This window comes from Bombina bombina, chromosome 2 (assembly GCF_027579735.1).
Source record: "Bombina bombina isolate aBomBom1 chromosome 2, aBomBom1.pri, whole genome shotgun sequence".
Lineage (NCBI taxonomy): Eukaryota > Metazoa > Chordata > Amphibia > Anura > Bombinatoridae > Bombina > Bombina bombina.
The window spans coordinates 365,048,944-365,070,216 of NC_069500.1; the positions used below are offsets into that span (position 1 = coordinate 365,048,944).

The window sequence follows — 21,273 nt, forward strand, 5'->3', positions numbered from 1 at the left end:
GTGGATCCGAGCTCCTCACACATGCATCTGCATGCCTTGCTTCTCAAAAATAACTGCGCATTAGTGGCGCGAAAATGAGGCTCTGCCTATGACTAGAAAAGGCCCCCAGTGAAAAAGGTGTCCAATACAGTGCCTGCCGTTTTTTTAATAAAATTCCCAAGATTAAAATAACTCTCCAAAGTTATAAACCATTAAATATGCTTATAAAGTAATCGTTTTGGCCCAGAAAAATGTCTACCAGTCTTTAAAGCCCTTGTGAAGCCCTTTTATTCTTATATTGAAAATTAAGAAAATGGCTTACCGGATCCCATAGGGAAAATGACAGCTTCCAGCATTACCAAGTCTTGTTAGAAATGTGTCATACCTCAAGCAGCCAAAGTCTGCTCACTGTTTCCCCCAACTGAAGTTAATTCCTCTCAACAGTCCTGTGTGGAAACAGCCATCGATTTTAGTAACTGTTGCTAAAATCATTTTCCTCTTACAAACAGAAATCTTCATCTCTTTTCTGTTTCAGAGTAAATAGTACATACCAGCACTATTTTAAAATAACAAACTCTTGATAGAAGAATAAAAACTACATTTAAACACCAAAAAACTCTGAGCCATCTCCGTGGAGATGTTGCCTGTGCAACGGCAAAGAGAATGACTGGGGAAGGCGGAGCCTAGGAGGGATCATGTGACCAGCTTTGCTGGGCTCTTTGCCATTTCCTGTTGGGGAAGAGAATATCCCACAAGTAAGGATGACGCCGTGGACCGGACACACCTATGTTGGAGAAATCAGTTTTATGTCAAAAGTCATATACCACAGCAAGACTGAGCACAGCAACAAGACACAAGATAGATAGTTATACTACATCAGCAAGGTCTCTCCCAAGTAGAAATTTCAAGACAAGCAGGGGTTTCCAGATTTGCTGTCCAAGCTCTTTTAAAGCACAAAGAAACGTGCAACATTAAGAACCGTAGACGCTGTGATCGACCAAGGAAACTTAGTGAAGCAAATAAAAACATAATTTATGCTTACCTGATAAATTTATTTCTCTTGTAGTGTGTTCAGTCCATGGGTCATCCATTACTTATGGTATATATTCTCCTTCCCAACAGGAAGTTGCAAGAGGATCACCCAAGCAGAGCTGCTATATAGCTCCACCCCTCACATGTCATATCCAGTCATTCGACCGAAACAAGACGAGAAAGGAGAAACTATAGGGTGCAGTGGTGACTGGAGTTTTAATTAAAATTTAGAACTGCCTCAAAAAAAAAGACAGGGCGGGCCGTGGACTGAACACACTACAAGAGAAATAAATTTATCAGGTAAGCATAAATTATGTTTTCTCTTGTTAAGTGTGTTCAGTCCACGGGTCATCCATTACTTATGGGATACCAATACCAAAGCTAAAGTACACGGATGATGGGAGGGACAAGGCAGGAACTTTAAACAGAAGGAACCACTGCCTGTAGAACCTTTCTCCCAAAAACAGCCTTCGAAGAAGCAAAAGTGTCAAATTTGTAAAATTTTGAAAAGGTATGAAGTGAAGACCAAGTTGCAGCCTTGCAAATCTGTTCAACAGAGGCCTCATTCTTAAAGGCCCAGGTGGAAGCCACAGCTCTAGTGGAATGAGCTGTAATTCTTTCAGGGGGCTGCTGTCCAGCAGTCTCATAGGCTAAACGTATTATGCTACGAAGCCAAAAAGAGAGAGAGGTGGCCGAAGCCTTTTGACCTCTCCTCTGTCCAGAATAAACGACAAACAGAGAAGAAGTTTGCCGAAAATCCTTAGTTGCCTGTAAGTAGAACTTCAGGGCACGGACTACGTCCAGATTATGCAAAAGACGTTCCTTCTTTGAAGAAGGGTTAGGACATAATGATGGAACAACAATCTCCTGATTGATATTCCTATTAGAAACAACCTTAGGTAAAAATCCAGGTTTAGTACGCAAAACTACCTTGTCTGAATGAAAAATCAGATAAGGAGAATCGCAATGTAAGGCAGATAACTCAGAGACTCTTCGAGCCGAGGAAATAGCCATCAAAAACAGAACTTTCCAAGATAAAAGCTTAATATCAATGGAATGAAGGGGTTCAAACGGAACACCCTGAAGAACTTTAAGAACCAAGTTTAAGCTCCACGGAGGAGCAACAGTTTTAAACACAGGCTTAATCCTAGCCAAAGCCTGACAAAAAGCCTGAACGTCTGGATTCTCTGCTAGACGTTTGTGTAAAAGAATAGACAGAGCAGAAATCTGTCCCTTTAACGAACTAGCGGATAAACCCTTCTCTAAACCCTCTTGAAGAAAAGACAATATCCTAGGAATCCTAACCTTACTCCATGAGTAACTCTTGGATTCACACCAATGTAAATATTTACGCCATATCTTATGGTAAATTTTTCTGGTAACCGGTTTCCGAGCCTGTATCAATGTATCAATAACTGACTCAGAGAAACCACGCTTTGATAGAATCAAGCGTTCAATCTCCATGCAGTCAGCCTCAGAGAAATTAGGCTTGGATGGTTGAAAGGACCCTGAAGTAGAAGGTCCTGCCTCAGAGGCAGAGACCATGGTGGACAGGACGACATGTCCACTAGGTCTGCATACCAGGTCCTGCGTTGCCACGCAGGCGCTATCAGAATCACCGATGCTCTCTCCTGTTTGATCCTGGCAATCAGACGAGGCAGCAACGGAAACGGTGGGAACACATAAGCCATGTTGAAAATCCAAGGGGCTGCTAGTGCATCTACCAGCACCGCTCCCGGGTCCCTGGACCTGGATCCGTAACAAGGAAGCTTGGCGTTCTGGCGAGAAGCCATGAGATCCAGTTCCGGTTCGCCACAACGAAGAATCAGTTGAGCAAATACCTCCGGGTGAAGTTCCCACTCCCCCGGGTGAAAGGTCTGGCGGCTTAGAAAGTCCGCCTCCCAGTTCTCCACGCCTGGGATGTAGATCGCTGACAGATGGCAAGAGTGAGACTCTGCCCAGCAAATTATCTTTGAGACTTCTAACATCGCTAGGGAACTCCTGGTTCCCCCTTGATGATTGATGTAAGCCACAGTCGTGATGTTGTCCGACTGAAATCTGATGAACCTCAGTGTTGCTAACTGAGGCTAAGCTAGAAGAGCATTGAATATCGCTCTTAATTCCAGAATGTTTATTGGAAGGAGTTTCTCCTCCTGAGTCCATGATCCCTGAGCCTTCAGGGAATTCCAGACTGCGCCCCAGCTTAGAAGGCTGGCATCTGTTGTTACAATCGTCCAATCTGGTCTGCGAAAAGTCATTCCCTTGGACAGATGAATCCGAGACAACCACCAGAGAAGAGAATCTCTGGTCTCCTGGTCCAGATTTAGTAAAGGGGACAGATCTGAGTAATCCCCATTCCACTGACTCAGCATGCATAATTGCAGCGGTCTGAGATGCAGGCGCGCAAATGGCACTATGTCCATTGCCGCGACCATTAAGCCGATTACTTCCATGCACTGAGCTACTGATGGGCTTGGAATGGAATGAAGGACACGGCAAGCCCAGAGGCAGAACTTTTTTTCACTTTCTGCGATGAGATTTTTTTAGTAAAAAATTTTGTGCAGGTCATTTTTAAATAAAATTCAATTTTAAATTAGGCAGTTACATTAAGCACCAGTTCAACTGCAATGTGTTGGTTAACTGGAGAATAAAGCATTTTTTTTTCATTTTATAATATAGTGCAGTAGTTGAATTGCATTTAGCTGCAGACAAAAAAATGTAAATAAACTTGTTTCCATTTCTTTTGGTCGAGCATAGAAATGTAGTCAGAAAAAAGGTACATTGCTCATATACGAATGTCTTACAGACTGGGAAAGGCTAAGGGGCAGTTTTGAAAAAATCTGAGAGCCAGTCAACAATCAATGGACTGCTCACTTCAAACAGCACTTTGCTCTGAATGCACTTACACAGTGCAGCCAGATTACAGCTCTGTTTGAAGAGAACAGTCTAATGTGGAGCAGTGCTGCAAAGTTAAAGTGCATACAGTTCCTGCATGTGCCCTGTTCTTTCTGCAGACATGATGCATTTTCTGCGATGACATCTCAGATCACTGCATGTTCTGCCTTGGGGACGGCAAGCATTTAGGATTTTTGATAACCTGGACTCCGTCAGGTAAATCTTCATCTCTACAGAATCTATAAGAGTCCATAGAAAGGGAACCCTTGTGAGTGGTAACAGAGAACTCTTTTCCATGTTCACTTTCCACCCATGCGACCTCAGAAATGCTAGAACTATCTCTGTATGAGACTTTGCATTTTGAAAACTTGACGCTTGTATCAGAATGTCGTCTAAGTACGGAGCCACCGCTATGCCTCGCGGTCTTAGTACCGCCAGAAGCGAGCCCAGAACCTTTGTAAAAATTCTCGGGGCCGTAGCTAAACCGAAGGGAAGAGCTACAAACTGGTAATGCCTGTCTAGAAAGGCAAACCTTAGGTACCGATAATGATCTTTGTGAATCGGTATGTGAAGGTAGGCATCCTTTAAGTCCACTGTGGTCATATACTGACCCTCTTGAATCATGGGTAGGATGGTTCCAATAGTCTCCATTTTGAATGATGGAACTCTTAGGAATTTGTTTAAGATCTTTAGGTCCAAGATTGGTCTGAAGGTTCCCTCTTTCTTGGGAACCACAAACAGATTTGAGTAAAATCCTTGCCCTTGTTCAGTCCGCGGAACTGGGTGGATCACCCCCATTACTAGGAGGTCTTGAACACAGTGAAGAAAAGCCTCTTTCTTTATTTGGTTTGCTGATAACCTTGAAAGATGAAATCTCCCTTGTGGAGGAGAAGCTTTGAAGTCCAGAAGGTATCCCTGAGATATAATCTCCAACGCCCAGGGATCCTGGACATCTCTTGAGCAAGCCTGGGCGAAGAGAGAAAGTCTGCCCCCCACTAGATCCGTTTCCGGATAGGGGGCCCTCTCTTCATGCTGTCTTAGGGGCAGAAGTAGGCTTTCTGGCCTGCTTGCCCTTGTTCCAGGACTGGTTGCTTTTCCAACCCTGTCTGTAACGAGCAGCAGTTTCTTCCTGTTTTGGAGCGGAGGAAGTTGATGCTGCTCCTGCCTTGAAATTACGAAAGGCACGAAAACTAGACTGTTTGGCCTTTGATTTGGCCCTGTCCTAAGGAAGGGTGTGACCCTTACCTCCAGTAATGTCAGCAATAATCTCCTTCAAGCCGGGCCCAAATAAGGTTTGCCCTTTGAAAGGAATATTAAGCAATTTAGATTTAGAGGTTACATCTGCTGACCAGGATTTAAGCCATAGCGCTCTGCGCGCCTGAATGGCGAATCCGGAGTTCTTAGCCGTTAGTTTGGTTAAATGCACAACGGCATCCGAAACAAATGCATTAGCTAGCTTAAGGGCTTTAAGCTTGTTCAAAGTCTCATCCAATGGTGCTGTGCGAATAGCCTCTTCCAGAGATTTCTTAAGGTAACCTTCTAATTTTTTATCCATTGGATCTGAGAAAGCACAACTATCCTCCACCGGAATAGTGGTACGCTTGGCTAAAGTAGAAACTGCTCCCTCCACCTTAGGGACAGTCTGCCATAAGTCTCGTGTGGTGGAGTCTATTGGGAACATTTTTCTAAATATCGGAGGAGGGGAAAAAGGCACACCGGGTTTATCCCACTCCTTGTTAATAATCTCTGTAAGCCTTTTAGGTATAGGAAAAACGTCAGTACACACCGGTACCGCATAGTATTTATCCAGCCTACATAATTTCTCTGGGATTGCAACCGTGTCGCAATCATTCAGAGCCGCTAATACCTCCCCTAGTAATACACGGAGGTTCTCAAGCTTAAATTTAAAATTTGAAATTTCTGAATCCGGTCTCCCTGGATCAGATCCATCACCCACAGAATGAAGCTCTCCGTCCTCATGTTCTGCAAATTGTGACGCAGTGTCAGACATGGCCCTCATATCATCAGCGCGCTCTGTCCTTAACCCAGAGCTATCGCGCTTGCCTCTTAACTCAGGCAAATTAGATAATACTTCTTTCATAACATTAGCCATATCTTGTAAAGTGATTTGTAAGTGCCTTGATGTGCTTGGCGCCACAATCTCACGCACCTCCTGAGCGGGAGGCAAAGGTACTGACACGTGAGGAGAGTTAGGCGGCATAACTTCCCCCTCGTTGTCTGGTGATAATTTCTTTACTGGTAAAGACAGACTTTTATTTAAAGTAACATCAATACAATTGGTACATATATTTCTATTGGGCTCCACATTGGCCTTTAAACATAATGAGCAAGCAGATTCATCAGTGTCAGACATGTTTAAACAGACTAGCAATGAAGCTATCAAGCTTGGAAATTTCTTTCAATAAGTTTACAAGCAATATAAAAAACGCTGCAGCGCTTTTAAAAACACAAAAAAACTGTCACAGTTGAAATAACAACGAACTAATACGGTTATAGCAACCAATTTTAAACAGTAAATGTATGAAATTAGCAGAGGATTGCACCCATTAGCAAAAGGATGATTAACCCCTCAATACCCAAAACGGATAATCAATTTAAGATTTAACGCTTTTCTCACAGTCAAACACACTGTCACAGGTCTGCTGTGACTGATTACCTCCCTCAAAAATGAATTTTGAAGACCCCTGAGCTCTCTGGAGACGTCCTGGATCAAAGAGGAAGAAGCAGGAAGACTGTGCTAGAATTTTAACTGCGCAACAAGGCGCTAAAAAAAGGTCCCTCCCACTCATATCACAACAGTGGGAGACCTGATATAACGGTGTCTATGCAGAAATATACGTTAGCCATGTGGAAAAAAATCATGCCCAAAAAGATTTATCACCAAAGTACCTCACAAAACGAATAACATGCCAGTAAACGTTTTTAAAAAACAACTTTCCAGTGTTATGCAAAGTTATCACTAAGCCTGCTACCAGTCGCTTCTACTGCAGTTAAGGCTCATACATTTATTTCAGTACTAACAGTATTTAAAGTTAAATTCTAGTCCCTAGAAAATAACTCAACTGCGCATACATTTATCAGCCTGATACCAGTCGCTACTACTGCATTAAAGGCTGTACTTACGTCATATGGGTAACAGCAGTGTTTTCATAGTCAATTCCATTCCTAGAAAATATTTTACTGCACATACCTCATTTGCGGGGGACCCCGCATGCTATTCCCTTCTCCGAAGATACCCCACTCCTCAGAATGTGCGAGAACAGCCAGTGGATCTTAGTTACGTCTGCTAAGATCATAGAAAAAACGCAGGCAGATTCTTCTTCTAAATACTGCCTGAGAGAACAAACAGCACACTCCGGTGCTATTTTAAAATAATAAACTTTTGATTGAAGAATGTTACTCCTATCTCCTCTCACAACCTCCTTTGTTGAGACTTGCAAGAGAATGACTGGATATGACATGTGAGGGGTGGAGCTATATAGCAGCTCTGCTTGGGTGATCCTCTTGCAACTTCCTGTTGGGAAGGAGAATATATCCCATAAGTAATGGATGACCCGTGGACTGAACACACTTAACAAGAGAAAAAAGACACATCATGCTTACTTCCCTTTGCAATCAGAAGATGTCCAGCAGTGCCATCAGCTCAAAATTGGCAGAAATGAATGGCACGGTGGTAAACCAATCTACTGTCCAAAGAAGTCTGGTCAGAAGTGGTCTTATTTGAAGAGTTGCAGCCAAAAAGCTATATCGCTGATGTGGAAACAAGGCCAAGCGATTCAACTATGCAAGAAAACTGGGAACTGAGGTCCAGAAAAATAGATGCGGTTACCCTGGACTGAGGAGTCAAAATTTTCAATATTTGGCTGTAGCAGAAGGCAGTTTGTTCGCTGAAGGGCTGGAGAGTGGTACAAGAATGAATGTCTGCAGGCCACAGTGAAGCATGGTGGAAGAGGTTCCTTGCAAGTTTATGGCTGCATTTCTGCAAATGGAGTTGGGGATTTGGTTAGAATTAATGGTCTCCTCAATGCTGAGAACTACAGACAGATACTCATTCATTATGCAATACCATCATAGAGGTATCTGATTGGCCTCAAACATACAGCCAAAGTCATTAAGAACTATCTTCAGCGTAAAGAAGAACAAGAAGTGATGGTATGGCCCCACAGAGTCCTGATCTCAGCATCATTAAGTCTCTCTAGGATTACATGAAGAGACAAGAGCAACAGAGCCTGCCTAAATCCCCAGATGAACTGTGGATAGATCTAAGATGTTTGGAACAACCCAACCTGTCGAGCTCCTTACAAAACAGTGTACCTAAAAGAATTGATGCTGTTTTGAAGGCAAAGGGTGGTCACACCAATATGTAAAAAAAAATTACGATCCATGACATCTTGTGCTTCTAACATATGTCAAATCCTAAAATAGATAAATAAAACTATAATTTTCAAATAAATAAACAAAATTAAAAAAAGATATTTTGTTACAAAAAAAATTATTTTTAAAACAAATTATGCTTACCCGATTTCTTTTCTATCAGGATGGTGAGAGTCCACAAGCCTTGACATGTGGAATTGAATTCCTGCCACTAGGAGGAGGCAAATAATAAGAGCTTTTAGTCCCTCCCATCTCCCTGTACTACTCAGTTTAACGTATAGCCGAGCAGAGGAAAGTAGACAGATAGGGAAGACAAAGAAGGGTGTATAGAGGTGCAAATAAAATACTGCCATCAAAATTAAAATTAAATTAGGCATGGTCTTGTGGATTCTCACCATCCTGAAAGAAAATAACTTATCATCAGGTAAGCATAAATTTTGTTTTCTTTCATAAGATGGTTAGAGTCCACAAGCCTTTATGTGTGGGATTTATTACCCAAGCTGTGGAGTCCACGACAAGGAAATGGTGGGACAGAACCAGGAAGTTCCTATTTGCCAGAGACAGCAGCCTGAAGGATTTTCCAGCCAAAACTTGCTTCTGAAGAAGCAAAAACCATCAAAATGGTAAAATTTGGCAAAAGTATGCAAAGAAGACCATGTTGAAGCTTTGAAAATCTTTTCCAATTTTGAAAACCAACTAAGAAGATCTGATCTAGTGGAATGAGCTGTGATACATTTAGGAGGCGACTTTTCCGCCACCAAGTAAGCCTTGTGAATCACCTGTTTTAGCCTAGAGGCCAAAGCTACTGTAGTAGCGTTCTGACCCTTACGGGGACCAGAATAATATACAAATAAGCTTGAGCTCTGTCTGAAATCCTTAGTAGCCTGAAAATAAAACAATAAGGCCCTGACCACATCTAAGTTATGGAAAAGTCTGTCATTAAAATTAGAAGGTAACACAGTAAGGGGAGCGCTAGAGGAAGCTAAGGTAATGAGGATATGGAACAGTAAACATAAGATATTACTTTAATATAGTGATACTTGGAGCTCCATTTGAATGAGTGGAGCTCCATTTGAATGAGTGGAGCTCCATTTGAATGAGTTATGGTTGCCTTTTCTGAGTCTCATATCGGTTATATGATGTTTTAGATTTAATATGTATTAATAAGTATCACTATCTATTAAAGGAATATCTTATAAGTTTACTATTCCAGATCCTCATTACCTTAGCTTCCTCTAGCGCTCCCCTTACTGTGTTATTTTCTATCGTTATTTTCTGAGTGTTGGGAAATCTCAGATTTTTTGGGGGCAGCTTTAAGGTAACTAGTGGTATTTGAACCAACATTTATTTTCTGTGTTTATTAAAATTAGAAGGATCAGGGCACAAAGCAGGAACAATCTCTTGGTTCATTTTGTCAGAAGAAACAACCTTATGTAAGAAATCATATTTGGTAAGAAGCAAAGCAATTTACTTCTATTGTCAAATTTTCTTCATTCTCTTGTTATCTTTTGCTAAAGAAACAGCATTCACATCGCACTACTGGCAGCTAGATGAACACATCTAGTTAGCCAATCACAAGAGACAAATGCAGGCACCAATCACTAGCTAGCTGCACTAGTTTAAGATATGTGCGTATTGTTTTTTTAACAAGAGATACCAAGAGAACGAAGCATATTCGAAAATAGAAGTGAATTTAAAGCTGTCTGAATCATGCAAGTTAAATTTTGACCTTCCTATCCCTTTAATGAAACGGTATGAGGAAAAACGTAGACAGACACAGACCCTTTAAATAACCTTATTTAAGGTACTCACACCCTCCCGGTGAAAAGATACTGGCAAAAGTATAGAGAAACACCGTATGAATTCTCAGCTTCTCCCTGCAGGCTGAAAAGGGCGACTAGCAATAGAGAGGAAAAAAGTGCGCCAAAAAACACAGCAGGAAAAACAGCACTCAGTGAACTCTATGGGTTGAAGATGAGATCCTGCACAACCCTATGAAATAATATTTAAAAAAAATAGAGCTTAAAGGGTGTATACCCCAAAAATAAAAAATAATTTCTTTAACAAATTTAGAGCTGCAGAGGAGAGAAAACAGGTCCTGAGAGTCTACTTGCCCCCATGCTATAGTGTATATGATCAAAAACAACAATAAATTGTGTGTTCCGGTTTAGAGTTCCTCTCGGTTTCTTCTTACACGTATATAAAAGAATCCTCAAAACTGGGGAATGAATAATCCCAATGTAAGGGTGTGTGGGAAACAAACAGTTAATTTCAAGTAGTGTCCACAGTCTTAGGTGTCAGAATGATTTCCTGCTACGGTTGTCCGTATGTGCTTGGGGTTCAGGGATGATCAAATTGTAAATGCCATGGATGTCTTACCCTCCGTTGATCCGGTGGGATGCCTGGGCACGCTGCTGTACTTCCTCTCGGATGGGCGAAGAAAGCCCTCCCGGGCGGGTGCAGTATGCGTGTCCTTCTTGGCGTGTGCGATATCCGGCTTGTCTTCCTGTTACGTCACCCCTGGTGTCGGTCGGCTCGAGTAGATGATCTCACTTGGAGAAGTAGAAAAGCAGGAAATGTAGACTGATTCCTAGTCGGGACTGCGTCAGGCGTTCCTAACTGTGACCCTGTATACCTGTATCTATTTGGTCTTTAAATAAATTTATGACTTCCAGCAATTCCACAGTGAGCAAGCGTACCTCTTTCTTTGCCTGTTTATATGACCAAAAAACCTTGTCCCAACACTATGAGTCCCCTGGCCTTGCTATACAGTATAGTGTATTTAAAAATAGCCTGTGAGCTACGTGAGTGCTGTTTAACAAGTACCTGAGAGAAGCACTCCTCCAATGAGCTTACCAGCAAAGAGAAACAGCTGTATCCAATAAAGAGCCCATACAGTGCTGTCAAGGTAACAGCAGAGGATATAGGATAGGAGTACTGATGATCCCAAAGGAGGAAGCTAAAGGACATGTCCACATGACACCTCAGAGTAGTTATGGCGGAAATACTGTGCTTATAGCTTTAGTACTCCTGTACCTCATTATCTTTAAGTAACACATCCAAGGGGTCATGGGTCTCACATAGGTCTGAGCACCCCTAATAGATTTAAACTGGAACACCTCTATACTTGTAGCCCTCAGTTTACGCCAGGGTTAGGTTCCAGAAGGAATGGTTGTAAATCGAAACCGTTGTAAATTGAAACCCAGTTTATAATGCAAGTCAATGGGAAGTGAGGGAGATAGGTTCCAGGCCCCTCTCAAAATTGACATAAGTAACAACTAATACATTATTTTTAAAGCTTTGAAATGAAGACTTTAAATGCGAAACAGCATTATTAATCTAATAAAATAGATTGTATCATCATCATCAAACTAAGTTTAATAAACGAAAACATTTGCAAAACCGCACCTAATAAAATTATCACACAAACACAGACTGTATCCTCATCAATCTAAGTTTAATGAAAAAAAAAAACGTTTTTTTACTTGCATTTTTCTGCAGCTAAGGGAAGTGGCTGCTAGATCTTGTTCCTTTAAAAACGGCTCCATTGCTCAGGTCTGGTTATACACTGATTAATTTCAGCCTGCCTGTGTTTAATCACACAACAGACTGTATAATCATCAAACTAAGTTTAATTAACAAAAACGTTTTTTACTTGCATTTTTCTGCAAACAGTTCTCTGCATTGAGTCTGCATCTAAGGGAATTGGGTGCTAGATCTTGTTCCTTTGAAAGCTGATCCATTGATCATGTCTGGCTTGCTTTTCTTTGCATGTGTTTGCTGCAACACAAGCAGACAGCTCCACCTACTGGCTATTTTAATGTATGCATGTGCTAATGCTTTCAATAGCAGTCAATGCTTTTCAATAGCAGTCACATGACTGAAAAAAAAGGGCGTTATTCTGAAACGGCGCAAATTGAACCGTCGTAAACCGAGGGCCACCTGTATTCACTTTCACTCCTGGGAGGCAAAGAGCAAACTGAGTAGTTATATATAATCAACCTCTACTTACTTTGGGGTGTGCAGCAAGAGTATTTGAAAATAACAAGTTAAAAGGAACATGAAACACAAATTTGTTCTATCAGATAGACCATGCATTTTTAAAAAAAAAAATTGGTATATATATATATATATATATATATATATTATATATACACACACATACACACAGCAACCAATCAGCAGTGAGAACCAAGGTTCATTGCTTCTCCTGATCTTTCCTAGATTTACCTTTCAGCAAAGGATAAAAAGAGCAGGAAGCAAAATAAATAATAGAAGTATATTGGAAAGTTGTTTAAAATTGTATGTTCTATCTGATTAATGAAAAAAATTTGGGTGTTTCATGTCCCTTTAATTCTATTAAACAATTGTGCTGCATTTTCCTTAGGATCCTCTGTTGAAAGAGCAGCAATGCACTACTGGGAGCTAGCTGAACACATTGGTAAGACAATGACAAAAGGCATACATTTGCAGATACTAATCAGCAGCTAGCTCACAGTTCCTGTGTGTACCTAGGTATGCTTTTCAACAAATTATACCAATACTAAGCAAGTTAGATAATAGATGTAAATTGAGAAGTTGCTTAAAATTGTATGCTCTGTCTAAATCATGAAGGAAAAATGTGTGTTTCATGTCCCTTTAACAAAAAGCAAACACTCACCTGCATTTGGTAATTAAATTGCTCCTGCTGGGCAACTATTTGGTCTTGGCATTGCCTCTCTATCAGCTGAAATAACTGTAACCACCTTTCCTAAAATAAAATAAATAAATTATAAGAGACTGATAACTCCACTGTTTTAGGTCATTAATATAAGACAATGTATTTCGCAAACCTAAAAACCAAATTAAAAAAGGATTACATACCACAATCCACAAAAATAATTTGAATAGATTTTCTTTCTTTACAACATTGTACCAAAGTACTGTATATATTCTGACTAGTTATGCAGCTTGATAAACAGCAAAAAAAAAAAATACAAATAATCTGGTCCACAACTGTAAAGCAGAAAGAAATAAAAGTTAAACAGGTTATTATCACCTGGTATCACATTTACCCTGTAATGCAGCTATAGATTTGGATGCGCCAGTTAAATGGTCATTTTTGGTATGCGTAAATATTTTTGTACATCATGGGGACTTATTGCACAACTACTGTCCCTGCTTTATTATCTTTTGGTTTCTGACATTATCCCAAGGTAGCTGCCTTCCTTTAGTGTATACAGATACTATTAAGAAGAATTTTAGTATTTTTCCATACCAAATTTATCATCAATTATACTGCAGTGTTCATAGCCTATGTCTTTTACTGTTATTTGGTGTTAGCAGTATATTAGTTTATAGTATATGACATGCTCATTTTAAAGGGACATAAAGAAAAATAATAAAATGCTCTAAGGTACTAAAGTATTAAATTATCATTCTATTACAGAGCTATGTGTTTAACCTTGATAAAGTGGCAACCAAGACTTGCTGTTCCTGGGTAACGAAACTTGTTCGGTGCTCTGTTAACATATGAAGGCAGATTGCCAGATTATTAGAGACACAAGGTCTGTGTCACTGTCTGTAATGATCTCTGTTGGTGCAGGCGGGAGGTGTGGGAGGGAAGTGGGTGAGCAGCCCAGCACCAGAGGGAGGGACCCTATGCTACAAAGAGAAAAAAAAAATTGAAGGGAGAGGGAGGGATGGGGCACTGTACTACGGAAATGGTGGGGGGCTCCCTATATAATGATTGCAGGGAGGGGGGACCTCTGCACTACAGAAAAAAAAGTGAACTTTTGATCATCAGGGCCTAAGTGTCTTATCGTAAACACATCTGGTGAGTCAATGAAAAATACAAAAATGTATGCAGCCACCAATCAGCAGCTAGTACCCAGAAGTTCATTGCTGCTGTGGAGAATATGTACATACGCTTTTCAACAAATTATACCAAAAGAACAAAGCAAATTAGATCATCAAAGCAAATTGAAACATTGTTTAAAACTGCATGTTCTTTCTGAATCATGAAGGTTTACATTTTGACTATACTCTTCTTTTAATTTGTGCTGTCCAAATCTTCCTTTAGTTTATCAATATAAACCCAGAGGTATATTTTAGTTTGCTGAGCATAATGGTCAGATGTATTTAAAGGACCACTAAATACAGTAGGATTCTATAATTAACAAGTGCATAATAAAAAGACAATGTGATAACACTTACTCTGAATTTCAAATAAATGGATTTTTTTATTTATTTTTTCACAAATGTATTTATTCCCCATATACCGGCCCCCTGTATCATGTGACAGCCATCAGCCAATCACAGACTAGTATACGTTTACCCTCTGGACTTATGCACATGCTCAGTAACAGTAAGTGTGTATATAAAAAGAATGTGCAGATGTGTTAATAGAAGTAAATTGGAAAGTCTCTTAAAACTGAATGCTCTATCTGATTCATGAAAGTTTAATTTTGACTTTAGTGTCCCTTCAAATTGATCAAGACAGTAATAAATGGAGTTCATATCTGGTTTATAGAAAATATTCAAATTCATACAAACCTTTGTACAGTAATAGTACTTGTTAGAAAAAAATTAAATTATGCTTACCTGATAATTTTCTTTTCTTCAGATGGAGAAAGTCCACAGCTGCATTCATTACTTTTGGGAAATATGAACTTGGCCACCAGGAGGAGGCAAAGACACCCCAGCCAAAGGCTTAAATACCTCCCCCACTCCCCTTATTCCCCAGTCATTCTGCCGAGGAACAAGGAACAGTAGAAGAAATACCAGGGTGAAAAGGTGCCAGAAGAATAAAAAAAATAAGAGACGCCCCACAGAAAAAATATGGGTGGGGAGCTGTGGACTCTTTCCATCTGAAGAAAAGAAAATCATCATCAGGTAAGCATAATTTAAGTTTTTCTTCATAAATGGAAAAAGAGTCCACAGCTGCATTCATTACTTTTGGGAAAACAATACCCAAGCTATAGAGGACACTGAATGCAAAAACTGGAGGGTACAATAGGCGGCCCATTCTGAGGGCACCAGGCCTGAAAAAAACCCACAATCCAACCAAATCCCACTTTGTCGGAGCCAAGCAAAAAAACTAGAAGAAAAAGGCCCCAAGGACACAGACCTGCAGATAGTCCAAAAGCCTAGAGACCGCAAAGCAGATTCACTGAGCCAACACTCCTCCAGGAGAACTGTCGCCCAGCAGTCGGTCCCCACACAACCCTTACTAGTACAGTACCAAAATCCCCAAAAGAAGGCCAAGTCCACGGAGACCCAAATGGATCCCGAGAACAAGGGGAGACGACGCCCAACCCACAAGGAGCAATCGGGAATCATCAAGGAGAAGAAACATCTCCCAAACATCGTGCAACAGCACCGAAAAAGACAGCTGAAGACAAAGTCCTCAAAACGTCAGAACTCAGAGACTGAGCAAACAGAAAGATTACAAAGTAGCAAACTCAGAAAGATAAACATCTAAATCCAGTAACACGCTGCCATCTGTAGGAAGACACAGAGAAAACACTATCTGTAAGGAAAAAACATAATTTATGCTTACCTGATAAATTCCTTTCTTCTGTTGTGTGATCAGTCCACGGGTCATCATTACTTCTGGGATATTATCTCCTCCCCTACAGGAAGTGCAAGAGGATTCACCCAGCAGAGCTGCATATAGCTCCTCCCCTCTACGTCACTCCCAGTCATTCGACCAAGAATCAACGAGAAAGGAGAAACCAAGGGTGAAGTGGTGACTGGAGTATAATTTAAAAGATATTTACCTGCCTTAAAACAGGGCGGGCCGTGGACTGATCACACAACAGAAGAAAGGAATTTATCAGGTAAGCATAAATTATGTTTTCTTCTGTTATGTGTGATCAGTCCACGGGTCATCATTACTTCTGGGATACCAATACCAAAGCAAAAGTACACGGATGACGGGAGGGATAGGCAGGCTCATTATACAGAAGGAACCACTGCCTGAAGAACCTTTCTCCCAAAAATAGCCTCCGAAGAAGCAAAAGTGTCAAATTTGTAAAATTTGGAAAAAGTATGAAGCGAAGACCAAGTTGCAGCCTTGCAAATCTGTTCAACAGAGGCCTCATTCTTAAAGGCCCAAGTGGAAGCCACAGCTCTAGTAGAATGAGCTGTAATTCTTTCAGGAGGCTGCTGTCCAGCAGTCTCATAGGCTAAACGAATTATGCTACGAAGCCAGAAGGAGAGAGAGGTAGCCGAAGCCTTATGACCTCTCCTCTGACCAGAGTACACGACAAACAGGGAAGATGTTTGTCGAAAATCCTTAGTTGCCTGCAAGTAGAACTTGAGGGCACGAACTACATCCAGATTGTGTAGAAGACGTTCCTTCTTTGAAGAAGGATTTGGACACAAGGATGGAACAACAATCTCTTGATTGATATTCCTGTTAGTGACTACCTTAGGTAAGAACCCAGGTTTAGTACGCAGAACTACCTTGTCTGAGTGAAAAATCAGATAAGGAGAATCACAATGTAAGGCTGATAACTCAGAGACTCTTCGAGCCGAGGAAATAGCCATTAAAAACAGAACTTTCCAAGATAACAATTTTATATCAATGGAATGAAGGGGTTCAAACGGAACACCCTGTAAAACGTTAAGAACTAAGTTTAAACTCCATGGCGGAGCAACAGTTTTAAACACAGGCTTGATCCTAGCTAAAGCCTGACAAAAGGCCTGGACGTCTGGATTTTCTGACAGACGCCTGTGTAACAAGATGGACAGAGCTGAGATCTGTCCCTTTAATGAGCTAGCCGATAAACCCTTTTCTAAACCTTCTTGTAGAAAGGACAATATCCTAGGAATCCTAACCTTACTCCAGGAGTAACCTTTGGATTCGCACCAGTATAGGTATTTACGCCATATCTTATGGTAAATCCTTCTGGTAACAGGCTTCCTAGCCTGTATCAGGGTATCAATAACCGACTCAGAAAAACCACGTTTTGATAAAATCAAGCGTTCAATTTCCAAGCAGTCAGCTTCAGAGAAGTTAGATTTTGATGTTTGAATGGACCCTGTATCAGAAGGTCCTGTCTTAGAGGTAGAGACCAAGGCGGACAGGATGACATGTCCACTAGATCTGCATACCAAGTCCTGCGTGGCCATGCAGGCGCTATTAGAATCACTGATGCTCTCTCCTGTTTGATTTTGGCAATCAATCGAGGAAGCAGCGGGAAGGGTGGAAACACATAAGCCATCCCGAAGTTCCAAGGTGCTGTCAAGGCATCTATCAGAACCGCTCCCGGATCCCTGGATCTGGACCCGTAGCGAGGAAGTTTGGCGTTCTGGCGAGACGCCATGAGATCTATCTCTGGTTTGCCCCAACGTCGAAGTATTTGGGCAAAGATCTCCGGATGAAGTTCCCACTCCCCCGGATGAAAAGTCTGGCGACTCAAGAAATCCGCCTCCCAGTTCTCCACTCCCGGGATGTGGATTGCTGACAGGTGGCAAGAGTGAGACTCTGCCCAGCGAATTATCTTTGATACTTCCATCATTGCTAGGGAGCTTCTTGTCCCTCCTTGATGGTTGATGTAAGCTACAGTCGTGATGTTGTCCGACTGAAACCTGATGAACCCCCGAGTTTTTAACTGGGGCCAAGCCAGAAGGGCATGGAGAACTGCTCTTAATTCCAGAATGTTTATTGGTAGGAGACTTTCCTCCTGATTCCATTGTCCCTGAGCCTTCAGAGAATTCCAGACAGCGCCCCAACCTAGTAGGCTGGCGTCTGTTGTTACAATTGTCCAGTCCGGCCTGCTGAATGGCATCCCCCTGGACAGATGTGGCCGAGAAAGCCACCATAGGAGAGAGTTTCTGGTCTCTTGATCCAGATTCAGAGTAGGGGACAAGTCTGAGTAATCCCCATTCCACTGACTCAGCATGCACAATTGCAGCGGTCTGAGATGTAGACGTGCAAAGGGTACTATGTCCATTGCTGCTACCATTAAGCCGATCACCTCCATGCATTGAGCTACTGACGGGAGTTGAATGGAATCAGGACACGGCATGCATTTAGAAGCTTTGTTAATCTGTCTTCTGTCAGATAAATCTTCATTTCTACAGAATCTATAAGAGTCCCCAAGAATGGAACTCTTGTGAGAGGAAAAAGAGAACTCTTCTTTTCGTTCACTTTCCATCCATGCGACCTTAGAAATGCCAGAACTAACTCTGTATGAGACTTGGCAGTTTGAAAGCTTGAAGCTTGTATCAGAATGTCGTCTAGGTACGGAGCTACCGAAATTCCTCGCGGTCTTAGTACCGCCAGAAGGGCACCCAGAACCTTTGTGAAGATTCTTGGAGCCGTAGCCAATCCGAATGGAAGAGCTACAAACTGGTAATGCCTGTCTAAGAAGGCAAACCTTAGATACCGGTAATGATCTTTGTGAATCGGTATGTGAAGGTAAGCATCCTTTAAATCCACTGTGGTCATGTACTGACCCTTTTGGATCATGGGTAAGATTGTCCGAATAGTTTCCATTTTGAACGATGGAACTCTTAGGAATTTGTTTAGGATCTTTAAATCCAAGATTGGCCTGAAAGTTCCCTCTTTTTTGGGAACCACAAACAGGTTTGAGTAAAACCCTTGTCCTTGTTCCGACCGCGGAACCGGATGGATCACTCCCATTAATAACAGATCTTGTACACAGCGTAGAAACGCTTCTTTCTTTATCTGGTTTGTTGACAACCTTGACAGATGAAATCTCCCTCTTGGGGGAGAGAATTTGAAGTCTAGAAGGTATCCCTGAGATATGATCTCTAGCGCCCAGGGATCCTGAACATCTCTTGCCCAGGCCTGGGCGAAGAGAGAGAGTCTGCCCCCCACTAGATCCGGTCCCGGATCGGGGGCCCTCGGTTCATGCTGTCTTTGGGGCAGCAGCAGGTTTCCTGGCCTGCTTGCCCTTGTTCCAGGACTGGTTAGGTTTCCAGCCTTGTCTGTAACGAGCAACAGCTCCTTCCTGTTTTGGTGCAGTGGAAGTTGATGCTGCTCCTGCTTTGAAATTCCGAAAGGGACGAAAATTAGACTGTCTAGCCTTAGCTTTGGCTTTGTCTTGAGGCAGGGCGTGGCCCTTACCTCCTGTAATGTCATCGATAATTTCTTTCAAACCGGGCCCAAATAAAGTTTTCCCCTTGAAAGGTATATTAAGTAATTTGGACTTAGAAGTTACATCAGCTGACCAGGATTTTAGCCACAGCGCCCTACGTGCCTGAATGGCGAATCCTGAGTTCTTAGCCGTAAGTTTGGTTAAATGTACTACGGCCTCCGAAATGAATGAATTAGCTAGTTTAAGGACTCTAAGCCTGTCCGTAATGTCGTCCAGCGTAGCTGAACTAAGGTTCTCTTCCAGAGACTCAATCCAAAATGCTGCCGCAGCCGTAATCGGCGCGATGCATGCAAGGGGTTGCAATATAAAACCTTGTTGAACAAACATTTTCTTAAGGTAACCCTCTAATTTTTTATCCATTGGATCTGAAAAAGCACAGCTATCCTCCACCGGGATAGTGGTACGCTTAGCTAAAGTAGAAACTGCTCCCTCCACCTTAGGGACCGTTTGCCATAAGTCCCGTGTGGTGGCGTCTATTGGAAACATCTTTCTAAATATTGGAGGGGGTGAGAACGGCACACCGGGTCTATCCCACTCCTTAGTAACAATTTCAGTTAGTCTCTTAGGTATAGGAAAAACGTCAGTACTCGCCGGTACCGCAAAGTATTTATCCAACCTACACAATTTTTCTGGTATTGCAACAGTGTTACAATCATTAAGAGCCGCTAAAACCTCCCCTAGTAATACACGGAGGTTCTCCAATTTAAATTTAAAATTTGAAATATCTGAATCCAATCTGTTTGGATCAGAACCATCACCCACAGAATGAAGCTCTCCGTCCTCATGTTCTGCAAGCTGTGACGCAGTATCAGACATGGCCCTAGTATTATCAGCGCACTCTGTTCTCACCCCAGAGTGATCACGCTTGCCTCTTAGTTCTGGTAATTTAGCCAAAACTTCAGTCATAACAGTAGCCATATCTTGTAATGTTATCTGTAATGGCCGCCCAGATGTACTAGGCGCCATAATATCACGCACCTCCCGGGCGGGAGATGCAGGTACTGACACGTGAGGCGAGTTAGTCGGCATAACTCTCCCCTCGCTGTTTGGTGAAATTTGTTCAATTTGTACAGATTGGCTTTTATTTAAAGTAGCATCAATACAGTTAGTACATAAATTTCTATTGGGCTCCACCTTGGCATTGGAACAAATGACACAGATATCTTCCTCTGAATCAGACATGTTTAACACACTAGCAATAAACTTGCAACTTGGTTACAATCTTATTTAACAAAAACGTACTGTGCCTCAAAGAGCACTAAACGATTAAATGACAGTTGAAATAATGAACTGAAAGACAGTTATAGCATCAATCCTTAAAAACAACACAACTTTTAGCAAAGGTTTGTTCCCATTAGTAAAGTAACAATAATTAAATTTGAAACATAAAAATTACAGAGCAACGTTTTTAATCACAGTCAATATATAAGTCTCACAGCTCTGCTGAGAGAATCTACCTCCCTCCAAAGAAGTTTGAAGACCCCTGAGTTCTGTTAGAGATGAACCGGATCATGCAGGAAATACAAGAGTAACTGACTGGAATTTTTTGATGCGTAGCAAAGAGCGCCAAAAACGGCCCCTCCCCCTCACACACAGCAGTGAGAGAGAAACGAAACTGTCACAATTAAAACAAGCAACTGCCAAGTGGAAAAATAATGCCCAAATATTTATTCACTCAGTACCTCAGAAAATGCAAACGATTCTACATTCCAGCAAAAACGTTTAACATAATAAATACCTATTAAAAGGTTTAATGTACTTTTAACAGAGTAATTCCGGTGAAATACCATCCCCAGAATACTGAAGTGTAGAGTATACATACATGTCATTATAACGGTATGGCAGGATTTTCTCATCAATT

General features: G+C 41.5%; 1 protein-coding gene across 1 annotated transcript in view; it reads right to left on the minus strand.

Moving 5' to 3' along the window:
* MPHOSPH9 (M-phase phosphoprotein 9) overlaps positions 1–21,273 on the minus strand; it is an 855,600-nt gene that overhangs the window by 788,310 nt on the left and 46,017 nt on the right. The window contains exon 4 of the mRNA XM_053699773.1: positions 12,962–13,051. Coding sequence (XP_053555748.1) covers positions 12,962–13,051 — 90 coding nt within the window. The remainder of the gene's footprint in view (positions 1–12,961; positions 13,052–21,273) is intronic.